The following is an 18,949-nucleotide window of genomic DNA, read 5'->3' as shown; positions in this document are numbered from 1 at the left end:
ACAGGAAGTCCCGTAGCTGGATTTGAACCCACACAGGGTTAGAACTGTGCCGCATACGTGCTAACCACCGCGCCGCCGTGCTGCCCTGGATGAATAGTGATTAACTCTAATTTATACCCGTCAACCTGTACGGTTTTATCGTACAAAGTACGTTTATTATGCATTTTAAGACGTGTACGACGTACAAGAAAATCTGTACGTAAAAACGCAAAATTGTCGAAACGGCAAATCAATCAAGTCAAACGAGTTTGCCGCGGAAGCCCTCTATCTCGGTATCGTTGTTTTCATTGCAAACGAAGCGAGCGGTTTGATGTAGTGAAAGAAAGTCCATCCATCAGCTCAGTAGCCTAGATGGTAGGGCGCCCGCTCCGAGACTGGGAGGTCGCTGGTTCAAGCCTTGGCTGAGTCATACCTAATACTTACAACTCATTGCCTCCCTGCTTGGCGCTCGCCATTAAGGGTTGGAATTGGGGGGTTTGGTCACCTAATGACTCCCAAACCAGCAGTTGGGTCTAAAATGGTGGCGCCCTGTTTGGCTGCGGCTGCATCGGCTTGCTACAGTTTAACTGTACGGTTTAGGTGTATCGACATTTTGTTCTGTGTGTATGGTTACAAAGAATGACAATAAAAGTAAATTATATTCTATTCTATCTCTTTTTAGAGAACCGGCTGTTTCGGCTCAACTCATTATAGAGAGCCGGCTCTCAAACGGCTCACTTGCTTTGATGCATTATATTACGAATTATTATGTTGTATAAAGAAGTTAAGAAAAAAAGGAAGTATAAAATGAGAAAATGAAAAAAGACAGGTTTGTGGTTATCCCTTTAATCAGTATATTACCAATAATAATTTCATGCAGAAAATAAATTAATAATTTGAATTAGAAAATGTATTGTTGTACTTAATTATATTTGCACGTATTTTCCCCTTATACAGTGAACGTCCGAGCTACTTAATTTTTGAACTTTTTGTTATAATAAACCTCATTCATGTCGAGCAACTCAGGATCTCACGACAAAATGTTAATTAACAATATATATGATATAAGGAAACACGTGTACAATACAACATGTTAAACTACATAAATAAACACGTTTGAAGGAAAAAAAATGGTGTAAGATTATTTTGTATTTTTAGGGAAAATACAACAGTTTGTAAGGGCATGGAGCCCTGGACGTTGACAGGTATGCAAATTACTTTTTTGAAGTAACGTGCCCAACACTAGTAGGGTCAAACCCATGATTTCTCGATATTGGTGGGGACGCGCGCTGCTCCGCCCACGCCAAAACTACGCCCTTGAAGGGGGGCATCTCTCGTGCCATATGTCAGAGCGCTTGTCGACGTGAGCACGTGTCACGCAGTCGTAGCCGGACACGGGGGAAGTGAAGCCCCCTCGTGGCCGTTTTGATCACGCGAGTGAGGGGCAGAGCAGCGCGGACCGTGGTCGGGATGCAAGCGGCTCAGGGTCTCGTCCCCATACGGTATACTCCGGAGCTGCTATTCAGAAACTGCCTCCCTGTTTCTCGGGACGTTGCACATCTGCACCGCCGCTGTTTTCTCGGCTAACGGTGCGCCACTCTTTTGAGCTCCTGCGCAGTCACTTTCCCCCCTCCCCTCTTCCTCCCCTCCGCCTTCCTCCTCCTGCCCGGACCCCGCTGCACGTCCGACTGGGTCAGGGAGTGTCCACAAAACCGTCTTCCTCGGAACTAGGATCCAGTCCGGCTGGGAAGAACCTCACCTGGCCCGCCCGCTGGGTATTTTCCTCCGCGGTATGCTGACCGGCTCCTGCCGGCCCCAGGGACCAGCGGGACGGGGTGCTGTGGATCTGTGACCGAGGCGAAGGAGGAGGACATCCCTGTCTTCAAGCGGAGACGGAGGTCCAGCTCCATTGCAGCCTCGGAGATGATGGCTCACGGTCCGAACATCAGCAAGTCCCATCGCAGGACTTCGCTGCCGTGCATTCCACGGGACCAGGTAAAACGTGCTCTTCGCGTGGCTCTGCTTGTGACCTTCCGGTGTCTTTATGCGAAGTACCTCCTCAGGACCTATCCAGGAGGGAATAACGATGCCTGTGTTATTATCAATGGCCATCATGAGTCTTGAGCATCCATGTTTGGGGGTGCCAGGGTCTCCTTGATGTCTATTGGACTCTGCCACATAATTTGCCCATAAGCATCCTGCTTGGCTCTCTTTAATGTTCGATGCTGTTTATTGCAACCAAAGAACTAAAATGAAAAGTAAAAACACAGAAGTTACATATTTTATTTATCTCTGTACCAGCGCCCTTGCATGATTCGGCTGAAAACTGAGATAGGTCAGTTTAATTTTTAAATCATCTAAATCAGGGGTCGCCAAGCTTCAGCCCACTGGCCATTTCAGGCCTGCCAACGGATTTAATATGACCCACAAGATAGTGCTTGGAGAAGCATAAGGAAAAAATGAGCCAGTTATCGTCAAAATACATTCACGGGACGTTAAAAAAACCCACTGTTAATGCTGATTACGTTTTTATCAATCACATAAAATTTAGGAAACGCCTATCCCGATGTTATTTCATTTAAAATAGAAGTATTTGCTTAAGGGAATATGATTTCACTCATCTGGATTTCGTAACCTGTACCTTTGTGTGCCCCATGTTTTTAATTGCTCCCATGGCCAACATTCGCTTAACTGGCTAAATATTTAGGTATAGGGTTTTTTTTTAAACCAATTTTATTCTTGAAAGGTTCAATTTCATGCAATGAAATACTTCTGATGTAGGCCTATTTTTTAAAGGAAATGATCAAATGTTGTGCTTAAAAAAGGGATATATTTCATTATTAAATTTTATGTATATTTATATATAAATATTTATATATACTGGGCAGCACGGCGGCGCAGTGGTTAGCGCTTGTGCGGCACAGTTCATGTCATGGGAACCTGTCGTGGGTTGAAATTCAGCTCCAGACATTCTGTGCGGAGTTTGCATGTTCTCCCCGTGCTTGCGTGGGTTTCCTCCGGGCACTCCAGTTTCCTCCCACATTCCAAAGACATGCATTTCAGGTGAATTGGCCGGTCCAAATTGTCCCTAGGTGTGAATGAGTTGTCTGTCCCTGTGTGCCCTGCGATTGGCTGGCAACCAGTTCAGGGTGTCCCCTGCCCACTGCCCGATGATTGCTGGGATGGGCTCCAGCCCCCCGCGACCCTACTGAGGATAAGCGGTACGGCTAATGAGATGAGATGATTTATATATACTGTATTATATTTCATATATATATATATATATATATATATATATATATATATATATATATATATATGCCTTCACAAGGCGGAATAGTAACGCTTGCTTTTTCAGAACTCGACATTAGGAAAGGAGTGTTTTCCATGTTTGATTCATATTAATGAGATAATACAAAGCCAAAGTTTTAGCCTGTCAAACCAAAGCGGATGCTTCTTTTGGATTTTATGCTTTTAACTCATGTGCTACTGCTATCACTTCCATCCCTTCCACAATGTTCTATGGATTTTATTTGGGATTTTGCCATTTTTTCGTGCTCGCTTAGGTCACCTGAGAATCACCATTTTCCTTGTTTTTTTTCATGAAGCTGAATGTGAATAAGCCATCAATATGCACAGTTAACTAGAAACTTTGTTGTCTTAATGTTCTTGTTTTCATCTGTATTTGTCAGAACCAGAATGGAGACAGGACCCACTTGCGTTGCGTTTCTCAAGTTTTATTGGAAGAAAGAGAAAGGGTTGCGCCCACAATCCGGTGATTGCTGGACGCGGGTAGCAGGTCGCTCTGAATGTGTAAGTGGATCTTCCGTGGCGAGCGATGGCGGTGTCAGGAACGGAAAACGGGTCAGTAGCCGGGACAGGAGAGGAAAAACGTGGTCGGGGTCGGAAGCGAGTCGTAAACCAGGAAAGGAGAGTAGAAAAGAGGTCGAACGACGGGAGAGTAGACGTGGTCAGGATCAAAAACGGGTCGATGCTGGGGGACGGACAGGAGCAAAAACGGGACAAGTGGGAGTCAGAGTTGAAAAAGGCTTGCATAGTGTTAACTGAGGTTTCGTAGAATGACTGACAAAAGGGGACAGACAAGAGTGGGTACAAGTACTGATCGGTAGCCAATCAGAGTTTGAGGCAGTTGGCGCCAAAGGAGCGGTGATTCACATCGGTAATCATGACAGTATTCTTCCTTTATTAAACCCTGCTTGTCATTTAAATCCTACTGATCGCATACCAAAACTACAAGTAGATAAATTTCCATGTCCTCTCTTCAAAATGCCGTTTTTAAAGAAAATCTTACATATTATTCTTTATTATTAAAATGAATTCATCGTTGAAATTCCTCCTTTTATTGCAGACACGCTCCTGTAGACGCAACATGCGCGGTTTGAATTTTTTAAGTTTTTGGGCACAGAATATCTGTTGTTTATGTGTATGCAGCCGTTTGAGACTCCTTGTGATAAAGGGCTATACAAATAAACATGACATGACTTGAATGGCTTTTCTTCCTCTGCGTGTTGGTTTCACAACCAGGTTTTCCTTGCCCATGTAGGTTTCAGATCAGGGGTGGTCTGTCCAGATCTTTGAGGGATTTTCAAATAACTGACTTGACTTATGAGACGGTCAAATTGAACAAGCTGAAATGAACAGTTTTTACTACAGAATATTCCGAGCACAAATGAGCTGCGTGTCAATGGCACAGTCAAAATGGCTAACTATTAGTATTATACAAAAAGGGCGGTCCCAAGGTGGAGTAAAAAACAAAACTAAGAGGGTGTAAATCTCCACTTTTCAAACTGGTTCTAACAACTGATATGGCAAGCCCAAGTCTCGTCCATCTACAATATAAAATACAATCAATTATGACTAGAAAAATGAAGTTATAAATGAAACCATACAATCGTTACGCAGTGACACATAACCATATTGCATCTTAGGTAACGATTACCATGATCCCAACAGAATGCAATTCAAACCTAAACTTTAAAACCAAGTCTTAACTCTAAAAAATAAGTATTTGACGGAAAAAAAGGTGTTCACTTTGCAGAAATGTCCTCGTTCCCTTTGTTAAAAAAACAAAACTTATTTCGATCTTTACAATGTCGTATGTTCAAGAACAGCGTGTCAAGTGTTAATGCCAATGTCTTGCCCCTTACCGTGTCCTTATATGTCCTTTCAGGTCCCATACAAACAGTGAGTCATGCTCTAACACCCGAAACAATACAAGTGAATTCAGGTCCGGCACTACATTAGATCATCCTCGGCGTGCTGGATGTTTGTCCTCTAAATCTGTCTTTTAAACGCTAATAGAAACAATTTGGAAAAGGGCAGGCAATCACTACAACAACTTGTAGAGCAATTGCACTGCTGTCATGGTTCAAGGAGAATTTTGTGCAGGATGCCGGACTTCACCTGAGCCAGTATTAGCGGTTTTATCTTATAATGGAGCATTGCCAAGGCTTTGTCATGTTTTCTGAAAAAGCCACAATGTTGAATATAAGACAGCTGATACATGACCCTTTCTATTTAGTTTAAAGCTCCACCATAATGGAGTTAAATACATTATCACCAGTATTTTAGTGAAGACTCTGAATTAGATCACTTGAGGCTTCTGCCAGGTCAATCTAGGTGTTGTAACAGACTTCTGCTTTTTGGCAGATGGTACTTGAGTCATTGGTGAGATTCTTAAGTGGGTGGTGGGCTTTGTTGCGTAGTACAATTACCAATATTTGTGCGTAGTCCCGGCTTTAGGTACAAGCTTGGAGATCAGGGGTCTCAAACTCAATTCAGTTGGGGGCTGTTGAAGCTAGGGTCCGGGATGAGGTAGGGTTTATCACAACTACCAGCGCCGATACAAACGTTCAGCTGTTTTTGTAGGGACAGTGTTTTGTATTTGTCCACAAGATGTTGCTGTAATGTGTACTGCAACTGAAATTGAGTTCAAGGAAGACTACAAACTACGGAGACTGAACGTGATCAAAAAGCACCCTTTTTCTTCCAATTTTTATCTTTTATTTTTGCAAAGAAAAACAAAAAGAAGGGAAAAAGATTTTTTGTAACAGGGAAAAATGCTTTTGAAAAAAAGCAAAAAAGGAAAGTAGAACTAGAAAGAAAATTAGAGGCAAAGAAAGCAGAAAAAGGAATGAAAGAAAAGAAAGAAAATATTGTCAGGACCAGAACGGAGACAGGGCCCACTTGCGCTGCGTTTCTCACAGGTTTTATTGGTAGAAAGAGAAAGGGTTGCGCCCACGATCCAGTGGTTGCTGGACGCGGTAAGCAGGTCCCTCTGAACGCGGAAGTGGATCTTCCGTGACGAGCAATGGCGACGTCGGGAACGGAAAAACGAGTCATCAGCCGGGACAGGAGAGCGGGTCATAAGTCAGGAAAGGAGAGTAGACGTGGTCGGGGACAAAAAAAGGTCGAAAACCGGGACGGGAGAGTAGACGTGGTCAGGATCAAAAACGGGTCCAAGCCGGGGGACAGGCGGGAGCAAAATAACATGTGGGAGTCACCCTCAAAAAAAGGCTTGCCTAGTGTCAACTGAGGTTTGCAGACGGACTGACAAAAGGGGACAAATAGGAGTGGGTTTAAATAGGGACAATCATGAGAAAAAAGACACAAACGAAAAAATGCTATTTTCTCTCTTTTTTCTTTTCATTTTTAAATTTTTCTCTTAAAATGTTTTCATTTTTATTTTCCTTTTTTTCTTGAGTTTGACTTTTTGTCATTTTTTTCATCAGTTTCTTTCCTTTTTTTGGTCCCTTTTTACATTTATTTTTCCTTTTCGTATTTCTCTTCTTTTCAAAAGTAAAAGGTGCGTTTTCATTACTTAGAATCTCCATATTTTGTCTTCTTCTGTTGTGCTTTTCGCACTCGTTGACACAACAGAACACAGCAAAATCTAGTTGGCAAATAATACACCCTGTCCCTTTAACTTTCATATTAAGGCAGGGGCCTCAAACTATTATCTTGGGGGCCGTAATTGGCCCCCGGGCCGCTAAATCGGGACTTCTGCTGTAGATAATGAAGCTCTCCAGAGTGCAGTTGTACCTGAAAGAAGCCGAGTTTTCATCAAGCATTTGGCATGCAGTATTTATGAAGCCGGCTGGTGTGGCATGCCAAGCTAGAGGCAAGACAGGCACTTTACTGGACCGGAATCAGGAACATATTTCCAGTTCTTCTCCGACTTTATATATTCATGTATTTTCGCTCTCTGATTACCACGATTTTTTATATACCTTATCTTGTCAAACAGATCCATAGTTTCACATTTTGAAGAATGAACACGATGAATTCTGCTATTGAGTTGAATTATTTAAATGTTTTGACTCAAAATGCATCAAGTCAAGTCCTGTTTATTTGTATAGTCTTTAATATCAAGGAATCTCAAAGGGCTGCACAGACCACAGACTATTGCAAACTATAGACTGTTATTACACCATCCCCTGATCTAAAACCTACATGAGGGCAAGGAAAAACTCAAGTCAATTCATGTTTATTTGTATTGCCCTTAATCACAAGAAGCCTCAAAGGGCTGCACAGACCACAGATGATTGCAAACTACAGATTACTATAACATCATCCCCTGATCTAAAGCCTACAAGAGGGCAAGGTAAAAACTCAAAAACCTCAACATGAGTAAATTGAAGAAACCTTGATAAGGGGCCGCACACAAGGTAATCCCCCTTCCAGGATGATCAGGCTGCCATTTTTGTGCTGCAAAATTTGAGCATTTAAAAAAACATACCCTTTATGTGATAAGAATTCAGATGTATTTTGTAAGACAGCAACTACAGTAACATCTGTAAACGGTACACTACTCTAATGCATTTACAACACAGGCCCATCCCCAAACCACTACCTTGTAAATAATTTTGCCTATTTATCCTAATTATCCCTTTAACTCTTTATTTCGTGTTTATCCTGGAATTTCATGTGTAATCTTGTTGTAAACAAAGTTCACTAGGTTGGTATCAATGATAACAAAGACAATTCTAATTCTAATAATAATTTCCTCCAGAACTCATGAAATTACATGTGGGGTTCCCCAAGGTTCAATTTAAGGCCCGGTATGTTTTAATCTGTATATGCTTCCCCTTGGAGATGTCATCAGGAGACACGGAGTCAATTTCCATTGTTACGCTGACTACATCCAGCTAGCTGTACATTGGTGTATGCCCCAATGACCTAAAGCCTATGTATACCCTCTTCAAATGCTTTCCAGATATCACGTCATAGATGGCAGAGAACTTCCTACAGCTCAGCTAGGACGAAACAGTCATTGGCCCTGAAAGTCAGAAAGAAACTTTTACCAAAAAGATTTTAGACCTTGAGATTGCATTTAAAATGTGGCCGTTTTTTTTTGCTCTGAGCTCAATTTTATCCCACATATTAAAAATATAACCAAAATTGTTTTTTTATCATCTCATAAATATAGCCAAAGTCCGCCTATTTCTCTCTCAGGCAAATACCGAGGTGCTGATGCATGCTTTTATATCGCCATGCTCTCTGGTCTTTCTAAAAAGAACAATGCCAGCTTGCAACTACTACCAAATTCAGCAGCACATGTGCTTACAGGGGCTGGGGGAGGGAATACATTACACCAATTTTGAAATCGCTGCAATGGCCCCCTCTGTGTTTCAGGATCAATTTTAAGATAGTCTTACTAGCCACCCTATAGTGTGATTTGCTTTTATCATAACAACCCTCTCCGTCTCTGAGGTCCGCTGGAAGGGTCTTGTTGACTGTTCCTACGGTGAGGACCAGAAACTAGGGTGAAGCAGCATACAGCCACTTTGGTCCTCACTTATGGAACGGTCTCCCGGAGGACATCAGGTCTGCAGGGACCCTTAATATTCTTAAGAGGAGGCTTGATACCCACTTTTTTAACATGGCTTTTAACTGATCATTTGTTTTCTTTATCTTTGATTTGTTTAACTTTTAATCTTTTACTGTATAATACTTTTCTTTTACTTCACATTTTTCAGTTTTGTTTTGCAGTTGTTTTTATTTACTTATTTTTATAGTTCGGTGAAAATCTTGAGGCCAGCTACTGCCATCCCTATCAGCGTGGGTAACCCTTTCCCAGGTACCTTTCCTCACATGGTTAGTCTGTGCCTTGTCATAATCACATTTTATTTCTATCACTGTTTATTTTGTGTTTACTGTTTTTTAACCATTGTGTTCGTCTGTATTACGTGTTTCGGGTTGTTGGGCTGGGAAAATTATTGTCTTATTGTACTCTGAAGGTTTTTATACAGAACTCTAAATGCCAATTTATTGTCTGAAAAGTTATTTACATCGAAATTTGATTTGATAATACGAACAATGATTACCCATTTACGGCAAGAAGCAAGTGTTATGTAAGAATACTTGCAAAATTTGAAAAGCAGACCTTGTGATATTTCAGTTTAAAGAGAAAGCACATCAGAAAGTTGTACGAAACGGAGTCTGTCTCGCCTTTGTAAGATTCAAATAACATTCAAGCCATTTTGCCAATATTTTGATGACATGCTTTGTATATGCGTATACTTCGTTTCAAATGACAGCTTGAGGGTTACGCCAGTCTGTGCCTGACAAACATATTTGAAATTAAATGCACACAGTTGAAAGAACAAACATCAGGGGTTAAAATGTTAAAAACACCAAACGCCAGTTGTTAAAACTATCTGATTTCAAACTGTTGCAGATCGTTTAATTGTTTTGATACAGACTTTGCAGTTCACCACTAAATGTACGTCAGAAAATGCACAAAATATTTGTTTTGAATACTGTTCTACCGCTGCTAGTGATTCATTTTTTGGATTACAGGTATCAACTGTTTATTTTAATTTATTAGTTATTTGCCTGTCTTCGAAACAGAAGTCTATTTATGGATTTATGCCTTTACTGACAGAGATCTAGAAAGGGAATTTTTATTTAATTTTTGTACAAACTGCAGTATGGCTAATCAAAAATTTACCTTCATTATATCCATTTTACTAGTGTTTATTATCATTTGCCACAAAAATAAATCAACTTTTGTCACGGTTGCCACGACGTCCAATGGGTCCCAGCCGTGTGGCGCCAGGTTTTGTCACGGTTGCCACGGCGCCCAATTGGCCCCGCCCATGGACATCAGCTGAGACGCGTTTACAGATTGCTCCCCGGGAGTACTTAAACGCTGTCCTTTGAGCCGTTTGTTGTCAGAGCGTCTGCGAAACCCTTGCTAGACTCTGTGTTATATGCCAAGTCCTGTGAATCTCCGTTTTTGCCTGTGTTTTGATCCTGTTTTATTTTTCGCCCGATCTGTTTGATTTTGACCACTCCCTAGTTCTGATTTCGATCTACTTCCGCGACCATCGATCCCCGGATCGAGTGTGCGCTCATTCCCCCTTTCCCCAATAAATTGTGAGTAACGTTACGCGATTGGGTTCCGGTTTCCTGTCCTGGTTCTTGACAACTTTATGCTAAATTCAAGAAAAAAATGATAATTATCAGATTATATAACTAATCAATTCTATAGTCAAAGACTATTAAAATAATCGTTATTTGCATCTCTACCCTGCAGTGTTTTTGTTTTAAGAGCTTGTACACAACATGTTGAGCCTAATCTGAGTTTAGTTTTCCTGCCCAGTTGGAAAACAGATGAGAAGATGACGGCCAATCCATGTGAGTGTTCCTCCTGCCAGTTAATAATAATAACTGCCACTTTAAAGAATGCCTTTAAGGGAGGACTATTTTAGGAGTAGGTGGCGGGTGGTGGTGTTTTAATAATGGAACTTACAAGAATACATTCAAAAAATTCAGGTCAATCAATTCCTTTGCGATCAATTATGAGAAAAAAACAATGCATTTTCTTTTGACATGTTTGACCCTGTACAAGAAGAGGTCAGAACTCAGATAGGGCGATGCTGGGTTGCGTAACACCGTCATCATCACATAATTTGCAGTATCTGTGTCAGAAGGGGGGCTGGGGGCTGCAGGGAGGAAGAGACTTTCTGAAGATTTTAAAGCAAAGGCATGTGCTCAGAAGTCTATTTGAGGGGAGGCCCACATACTGTCTTTGACGCAAATGAATTTCCTGAGAGACACACAACCTGTTCTGGTTTCCAGGGCTCGCCGAGTTCATTAAGGCTTATTAGAGCTTCCTCGGGGAGCGCCGAGAAAATTGCTCTCCATTTCTACAAAATACACAACACTTTGAGAGTTTAACTGCTCGATAGGAAGCCAACAACGTTTTAATGAAAGGATCGAGTGCGCCGTCTGCAACCTTCCCTTCAATAATTTGACACGTTCCTTCGGCTGACCTTGTGAAGAGCAAACAGGCAGAAATTATACAGAACGTTATCACTCATGTATCATCAATCACTTTTCACGTGCTTTTTGAGAGGAACATGCTTCTGAAATATGCATGATGTAATTCTTAAAGACTAAGAACAATCCTGATAATCATCCGTCAGACTTGCGGGCATGGGTCAAAGTAACTTAGGAAAATCTGATTTTTTTTGCACGACCCGTTCTGTTTCCGATCTGTTAAAGTCCGTACGAAGAGTACAAATGTGAGCCAAGCCACAAATATTTGGTCCTAAATCTGATATCTATCTGATATTTCGGAATGTGAATTCTGTGTGAACGGCTGAGGTGCATTCATGCGCGGGAAGAAGAATAGAATTCAACAACCATGGTGGACGACAACATATAGAGCTTTTAATGGAGGGAAAGAGAGATTTTGGATGTAATTAATATTTGGTGTTCAGTTTCCGGTAGCACATTAAATTTACAATCGTTTGATGTGCTACTGCGTTAACATCTATGAGTACTTCCACAAATAATAGAATAGAATAGAATATACCTTTATTGTCATTGTTACAACATGGGATATATTGTGACAACGAAATTGGACGTGGCACTCCAGTTCCACATTTTACAGTGAGGATAAGGAAAACAAAGAGATAAAAGAACAAAGAAGATGTTTTAACTGTCTTTGTTGTATAGGCTTTGGTTCCTCCGGAGGGGGGATGTATGAGGGCGTGAGGGACAGACAGAGATGGGCGGATCCAACTAGATGTTTGATCTTACTGTACACACGGTCCAGTGTTTTTTCCCTAATTGTTCAGTCCACTTGTTGAATGGATTTGGGAAGTACAGTCCTTAAACATGCCCGATTAAAGTCGCAGGCGACAATAAAAGCTCCGTCGGGGTGTGCAAGCTGCTATTTATTGATAGCAGCGGGCAGAAGATTTAGCGCTATGCTAACGTTAGCATCTGGTGGAACGTAAACAGCAAGCACAATGACCACAGTTAGGTCTCTCGGTAGATGAGCGTATTACGTGTGACGTCAAGTGTCCTCTTCTGCGCATGCGGGGCAATTGCGGCCTCCACACAGGAGACGCATAGAAGTCACAGGAGATCGAATGCAAGTTGCATTTAGTTGGAAATGTTGAACAATATCACAAAAACATCGGATTTCAACCCCAAAAATCGGAATTGAGCATTGGGCCCTGCAGTGTGAACCTAGCCTTAGACGTGCCAAATACACTGTCACAAGAAAGACACAAATTCATCTCATCTCATCTCATCAGCTGCACCGCTTATCCTCAGTAGGGTCGCGGGGGTGCTGGAGCCCATCCCAGCAATCATTGGGCAGTCACAGCAAAATATTTTCCTTGATTCTTTTCCTTCCCTTATCATTAACCTTCTTGGGACCCATTATCATTTGCACAAAAAGGCAATAAAACTCGGTAGATGACACAAAATGAGATGTGGTCCCTCTTAAACACAATGAAGACTAAACAGGAAGAAGAGATGGGGGTAGAGGAGCATGAGCATGAGGTGGTTTGGTTTGATCTGCCTGTCCTACACATCCTAGTGTTCAACTTGTACTATGGGCATATTAGCTGACCCCTTGATTTCAATATTGTATTTTATACATCTAAATACGAGTAAATAGGTTTATAAAGAAATCAGGCATGTGCAAATTCTACCACGCCACAAAAATGGTGGAGACTTTTTTCCAGTATGTTAAGCAGACCAAAATACTGTTTTCTTCAAGCACTAAAGGAGAAGTTAAACTGTATTTGTATTTCACTCTCAGTAATATGACATTCATCTTTGAGCTGCAAAGACAAACATCATTCGATACCTGTGTGATAACTCAGCTCCGTTCACAAATTGGTTTCTTCAAGCAAAACCCAAGTAATGGCTTCTGGTCTCAGCAGTTGTCCGATGAGCACAGCCGGCAAGTGTTTACATGTTTTGTGTTTACAAACATACTTCTTATCACGTTAGATAATCTGAGTACACAGTTAAACTTGGATGATATACATAAGTTTCCATAACATATACACTGCCAACAGTGCTTGGTTCCTTATTCTAAAAACATATGGGTAAAAAATTGAATTATCTATTATATGGGGCAATTTAATCCATTTTTTCGGGTTTTGTACTGATCAACCCTAACTTTAGATGTATGGGTTGTTTCGTACAACGAGAGACACTTCTGGAAATTGTTTTACGCAAATTGATCTCTCTGTCTCTGTCACTCTCTCTCTCTCTCTCTCTCTCTCTCTATCTCTCTGCTCTGGCGTTTTCTCTCTGTCTCCCTCGCTCTCTCTCTAGCTCTCTCTCCCCTTCTTTCTTTTTCTATCTCTCTTCTTTCTTTTTCTCTATCTCTCGTTCTTTCATTATTTCTATTTTTCTTTATTTCTTTCTCGCTTTGTGTGTGTGTGTGTCTCTCTCTTTCTCTCTCTCTCTGTCTCTTTCTCTTTCTCCCTCTCTCTCTCTAGCTGGCTCTTTTTCTCTCTCTCTTTGTCTGGCTCTTTCTCTCTAACACTGTTTCTTTTTCTCTATCTCTTGTTCTTTTGTTCTTTTTTTCTTTTGTTCTCTCTTTCTTCCTCTCTCTCTCACTCTCTCTTTTATCTCTCTCTGGCTCTTTCTCTCTGTATCCATCTTTCTCTCTCTTGCTCTCTCCCTCTCTTTCTGCTTTTCTGTCTCTTCCTTCTTCTTCTCTATCTCTGGTTCTTTCTTTCTCTCTTTCTCTCTCTCTCTCTCTTGATCCCTCTTTCTCTCTCTCTTTCGCTCTCTCGCTCTCTCTCTCTCTCTGGCTCTTTCTCTCAATCTCTTTTACTCTCTTTTCCCTCATGTTGTTTGGCTTTTATTCTGTGTCCCAGAGTTATTTCGTTGTTAAAATGCATTGATCGTGTCCAAGAAAATATTATTTAACCTTTAGAAATCTTACGTTGTCTCCCTTTCTCACTCAAGCTATCTCTCCTTCTCTTTTTCTCTCTCTTCTCTCTTTTTCTGTTTCTCATTCTCTCTCTCTCTCTCTCTCTCTCTCTCTCTCTCTCTCTCTCTCTCTCTCTCTTTTACTCTCTTTTCCCTCATGATGTTTGGTTTTTATTCTGTGTCCCAGAGTTATTTCGTTGTTAAAATGCATTTATTGTGTCCAAGAAAATATTATTTAAACCTTTAGAAATCTTACGTTTCCACCCAAAATACATCTGGATGAAGTTATACTAAAAATTGCTAGCCAATACATTTTCTAAGGAAAAGTTGATACATCCTGAGTTCTCACAAATAAAATACGAAATTTTGGGGGGTGTTTCGGGCTGGCCCTGCAAAATTAACTCAATTGGTCCGACGGCCGCCCGACAAAAATATAAAATTTCAGGTTTGCTTCGGGCCTGGCCCTGTCAATCAAGTTGATTAGTTGGGCTTGGATTTGGATTTTTTTAGGCCCGATCTTACCTCTACCACAGGACAACAGACAGATCTTGGAAGGAGGGAGGTTTAGGAAGGTGTTGAAAGACGAGGGGCGGAAACAGGGGGGGGATGTGGTCCGCTGCCAAGCACAACAGGAGTGTTGATGCTAAAAGGACAACGAGTCTGCGATGGCTCTCAAACTAAACACTGTGTTTGTAGTCCTGCAAGCGACCCACCAACACAGACCTTGGCCTCAACGGTGCGTTGCTGCTCGAATCTTGTGTTGTTGTTTTTTTCATTTGTTTATCACCAAGCCATGCACGTTTGGCCCAGCGCCATCACAAGAGAGGAAAGCAAAAAGTGTGAAAGGAAGCTGCCATAGAGGGCTTCTAAAAAACTGCAGCAAATACTTCCAAGCTGGTCTGTATACACACACAGGCTCTCACAAACATCTAGTGGCTTCCCTGCTGGCTGTCCAGACGAGGTTTGGTGGCCCTGGACAAGGAATGCCTTGTGACTGACTCAATGGTGTGTTTTAGCTCCAAAATATGCTCGGTGAGAAGGAGTCGGGCTCGGTCTATGCTTGTAGATCATGTCAAATCGACTGTAAATGCCTACTTCTGCACATTTTGCATTTGATCATTTCACTCCTGTCTGCTCATTTTCATAATTTTTGAATACAGTATTTAAATAAATGAATGAATGAAAACTTTATTTCGAACATTAAAATAAAAAAGGACAAAAACAATGAGTCAACAACAAAATAATGTTACATAACATGTTCGTAAAGGGGTAGTCAGAAGCTGATGCTTATTTTTCCTACCCCTTTATCTTCCCTATTAAATACATTTTACAAATCCTCTTCTCCTCTTGTGTCTAATACAACAAAATCTCATGGATATACCTATTACATAGGTCGGATATCAATAATTATAATAATTACAATAATCACATATTTTATACACTAATCTTCGTTATACCCATCCTTCAGCGCCACTAATCACACCAAACATCACTGCGGCACCAATGATAATAACAACAATAAAAATAAAAATAATATTTATAATAACAGTTATGATATAATAATAGCAACAATAACAACAAAGTTAACCATAGTTTTAAACGCAGTATTTCCAATCTCACTCATATCCCATTTTCTTCATCCCTGTATTTCGCCAGTAATGGTTTTTTGTATTTAAATTTGAACACATGAATAGTTGGACATTGTTTGATCTCATCTTGTAAATTATTCCAAAATTTGACTCCACACACAGACACACACATACTTTTCCTGGTTGTTCTCACCTTTGTTCTTTTGAATTTACTACAGCCCCTCAAGTTATAATTTCCCTCTTTCCGAATGAATAATTTTTGGATGTTTTCTGGCACCATGTTTTTGTTGACCTTCAATAACAGTTAATAAATAGAATTGCAACTTTGATTGATAACTGGCCTTACTCGATATGAGATGTGTAATATGATGGAAAATTATTATTATTGGGATACAGTGGGGTAGTGAGAGCCTTAAACATTTAAAAGTTAGATTTTTTTCAAGTAAGTATGTGTTATCAATGCCTAACTAAGTTCAAAGAGCCCAAATGCTTTATTTTTCAATCCACCTATCTGCTTTTATCGTTCTTTTATAAGAGATGCTCGCGGCGGAACACATTAGGTTCGAGGAAAGGGGGCTAGGAGGAGTGCTGACAGTGATGACATGCTCGTCCCCCGCAGGTTGTTTTTTCCGTGTAGCGTGAAAATGGTGAAAGTTAGAAAAGGCCTGCTTCTAGTGCAGTGAAAACTCCAACCCAAAACCCAAAATGAAAAAGGAAGAGTTATATCACAGGGTGCCTAAGAAATGCAAGTACTTGCACGAGCATCATGAAAGAGCTAGGGTTGCAATCATGACTTTAAGCCAGGAGATGGTGGCAGATACTCACAAAGTTTGTAAAGCCGTACAACTCATTTAAGGGTAAATTTTCCTTTAGTTTAAAGCCCAGTCATTATGAACCTTAGGCATGCATGATTGTATCTTGACCGATGGTGATGCCTTTTTTTTAGGAAATAGCGTACTGTTCCTTCTTCATTGAAACATTTCCGAAGAAAAGGATCCATTAGCATTCAGTGATGTAGTTCCGATACGTTGAAAGAACAGACATGCAGTTGGAACTTTTGCTCATTCAAAGAAAAGGCTACGGTACCCAATTGGTTTATTTTCTCGTTATGTTCCAAATGTTTAACATCGAAAGACTTTTTCAAAATGTGACTTTTTAAATAACCTTCAATTGATAAATGCTAGTTGTAACATCATACTGCAAGCACGGCTTGGGAAACAGACTCACAATACCATGTCCGCAGAGTTGTACGCAGAGGTGGGTAGTAACGGAGTAGATTTACATTTACTTGAGTACGTTTTGGCAAATTTTGTACTTCCAGGAGTATTTTTAAATCCCTATACTTTTATTTGAGTAAATTTGTGAAGAAAAAAACATTACTTTTACTCCGCTACATTATGCGACTTTGAAGTCGTTACTTCGTTACTTAATAAATCCCCCCCACCTAAGTATTCGTCTGTCTGTCTCTGCTAAGGCGCATTTATTATGACGGAGACCTCCGGCAGGCTCTACCATGGTCAACCAATCAAACGTAGCAGTCTCGTCACATGACCATATTCAACTTCAGCGGGGGAAATACGGACTATGAAAACACAGAATAGGAGAAGCACCCCTGGCCTCACATCAAAAGCATGTTCCTCTCAAAAAAGGTGCGAAACACCAGCTACAATATGCAATGTCTCTTTTGTTCGAGTTCATGAGCTAGCTTGTTGTTGTACTTGCAGAGCCTGCTAAGATAAGTATTAGTGTTCTAAGTATGCTACTTGGTGCTTCATGTGCTTAATTTATTTATTTGATTTAAACTATTTTTATTGTAGTGTTTATTAGAGAACTTGAATTTACATTGATTATTTTAGTCTTTTAAGTTAAATTCATTTTTTGTTGATTAGATGGACTTTGATGATTTGACGATCTGATTGGTTGTTTAAAAAATAAATAAATACGATGTTTCTAAAGTTACTCACTACTTGAGTCATTTTTTTCACCAAGTACTTTTTTACGTTTATTTCAACTTGAGTCATTTTATTCTGAAGTAACAGTACTTTTACTTGAGTAAATTTTTTGCCTATTTAACCACTTCTGGTTGTATGTACAAAATGCACGAAAGCCGTTTTCATATGTTTGGAGGGGGCGCTAAAGTGTAGCATATAAATATGCAGGAATTCATACAGACCAGCCATTGGAGCAATACTCTACATTGACTATATGTTTACATTCAGCATTCTAAAACAGTTAAAAGTTATGGTTTAGATCAGGGGTGGCGAACAAGTTTGACACAAAGAGCCAAAGTTTTTAACTGTGAGGGTCAGAGAGCCACACCACGCACTGACCTGCCATGACAGACACACACAATTAAAAACGTTATTTCCCATAACGCACTCCTCTCCTTCCAATACAACAAGTATTGTTCTTGTGTTGATTTCAAGGAAAATGTCCACCCTCAATACACACATAAAAATACTAAACATGAAACAAGGCAAAGAGCCACAGTATATAGAAAATATGATGAGGCAAAGAGCCGCATTCTTATTGGCCTAGAGCCACGTGTTCGCCACCCCTGGTTTAGATGATGTGGTACTCTTGTCTTCCTCAGGCTGTGATCTTTAAGTCTTTCAAGAGCGGTTTGAAGCCAGATATGAAGCGGATGGGATAAAAATAAGCACTTCCAAGTCCAAAACCTTGGCTCTTACATAGAAAAGAGCTGCACTCGTTTTCTGGATCTGGAATGAGATGCTGCCCCAAGTGGAAGAGTTAAGGAATCTCGAGGTCTTGCTTACAAGTGAGGGCAGAATGGAGTTGGAGTCTGACAGGCGTATCGGTCCAGGGTCTGCTGTCATGCTTACCTTCACCAGTAAATTGTGATGAATAAGCAGTTGAGCCAAAAGGCCAATCTCTCAATTTACTAAGTCAAATTTATTTGTATAGCCCTTAATCACAAAGTCTCAAAGGGCTGTACAGGCCACAATTTTAATTAATTGCTATACAAAATAAATAAACATTAATTGGCTTCTAGATTGTGGGCCTGGCAGTATCGGGCACTATGATTTTTAAACAAAACACAAAGAAAATGCAGTATATGGGTTTGCATCCGTTAGGCCACATTACTGCATATGTTATTCTTAGCTTTTTTGTGTACTTTCCGCCACACAAATATTGTAAACCAG

The 18,949-nt window shown here is 40.5% G+C and overlaps 1 protein-coding gene across 1 annotated transcript in view; it reads left to right on the top strand.

Annotated features, from left to right (window-relative positions):
- Positions 1-1,342: 1,342 nt before the first annotated feature.
- pde3a (phosphodiesterase 3A, cGMP-inhibited) overlaps positions 1,343-18,949 on the top strand; it is an 88,293-nt gene continuing 70,686 nt past the window's right edge. Inside the window, exon 1 of the mRNA XM_088345962.1 lies at positions 1,343-1,974. Coding sequence (XP_088202088.1) covers positions 1,903-1,974 — 72 coding nt within the window. The 5' untranslated portion in view covers positions 1,343-1,902. The remainder of the gene's footprint in view (positions 1,975-18,949) is intronic.

Source organism: Urocampus carinirostris, chromosome 10, assembly GCF_059441175.1.
Source record: "Urocampus carinirostris isolate Australia breed hairy pipefish chromosome 10, RoL_Ucar_1.0, whole genome shotgun sequence".
Taxonomy (NCBI): domain Eukaryota; kingdom Metazoa; phylum Chordata; class Actinopteri; order Syngnathiformes; family Syngnathidae; genus Urocampus; species Urocampus carinirostris.
This window is presented reverse-complemented; position numbering and strand designations above follow the sequence as displayed.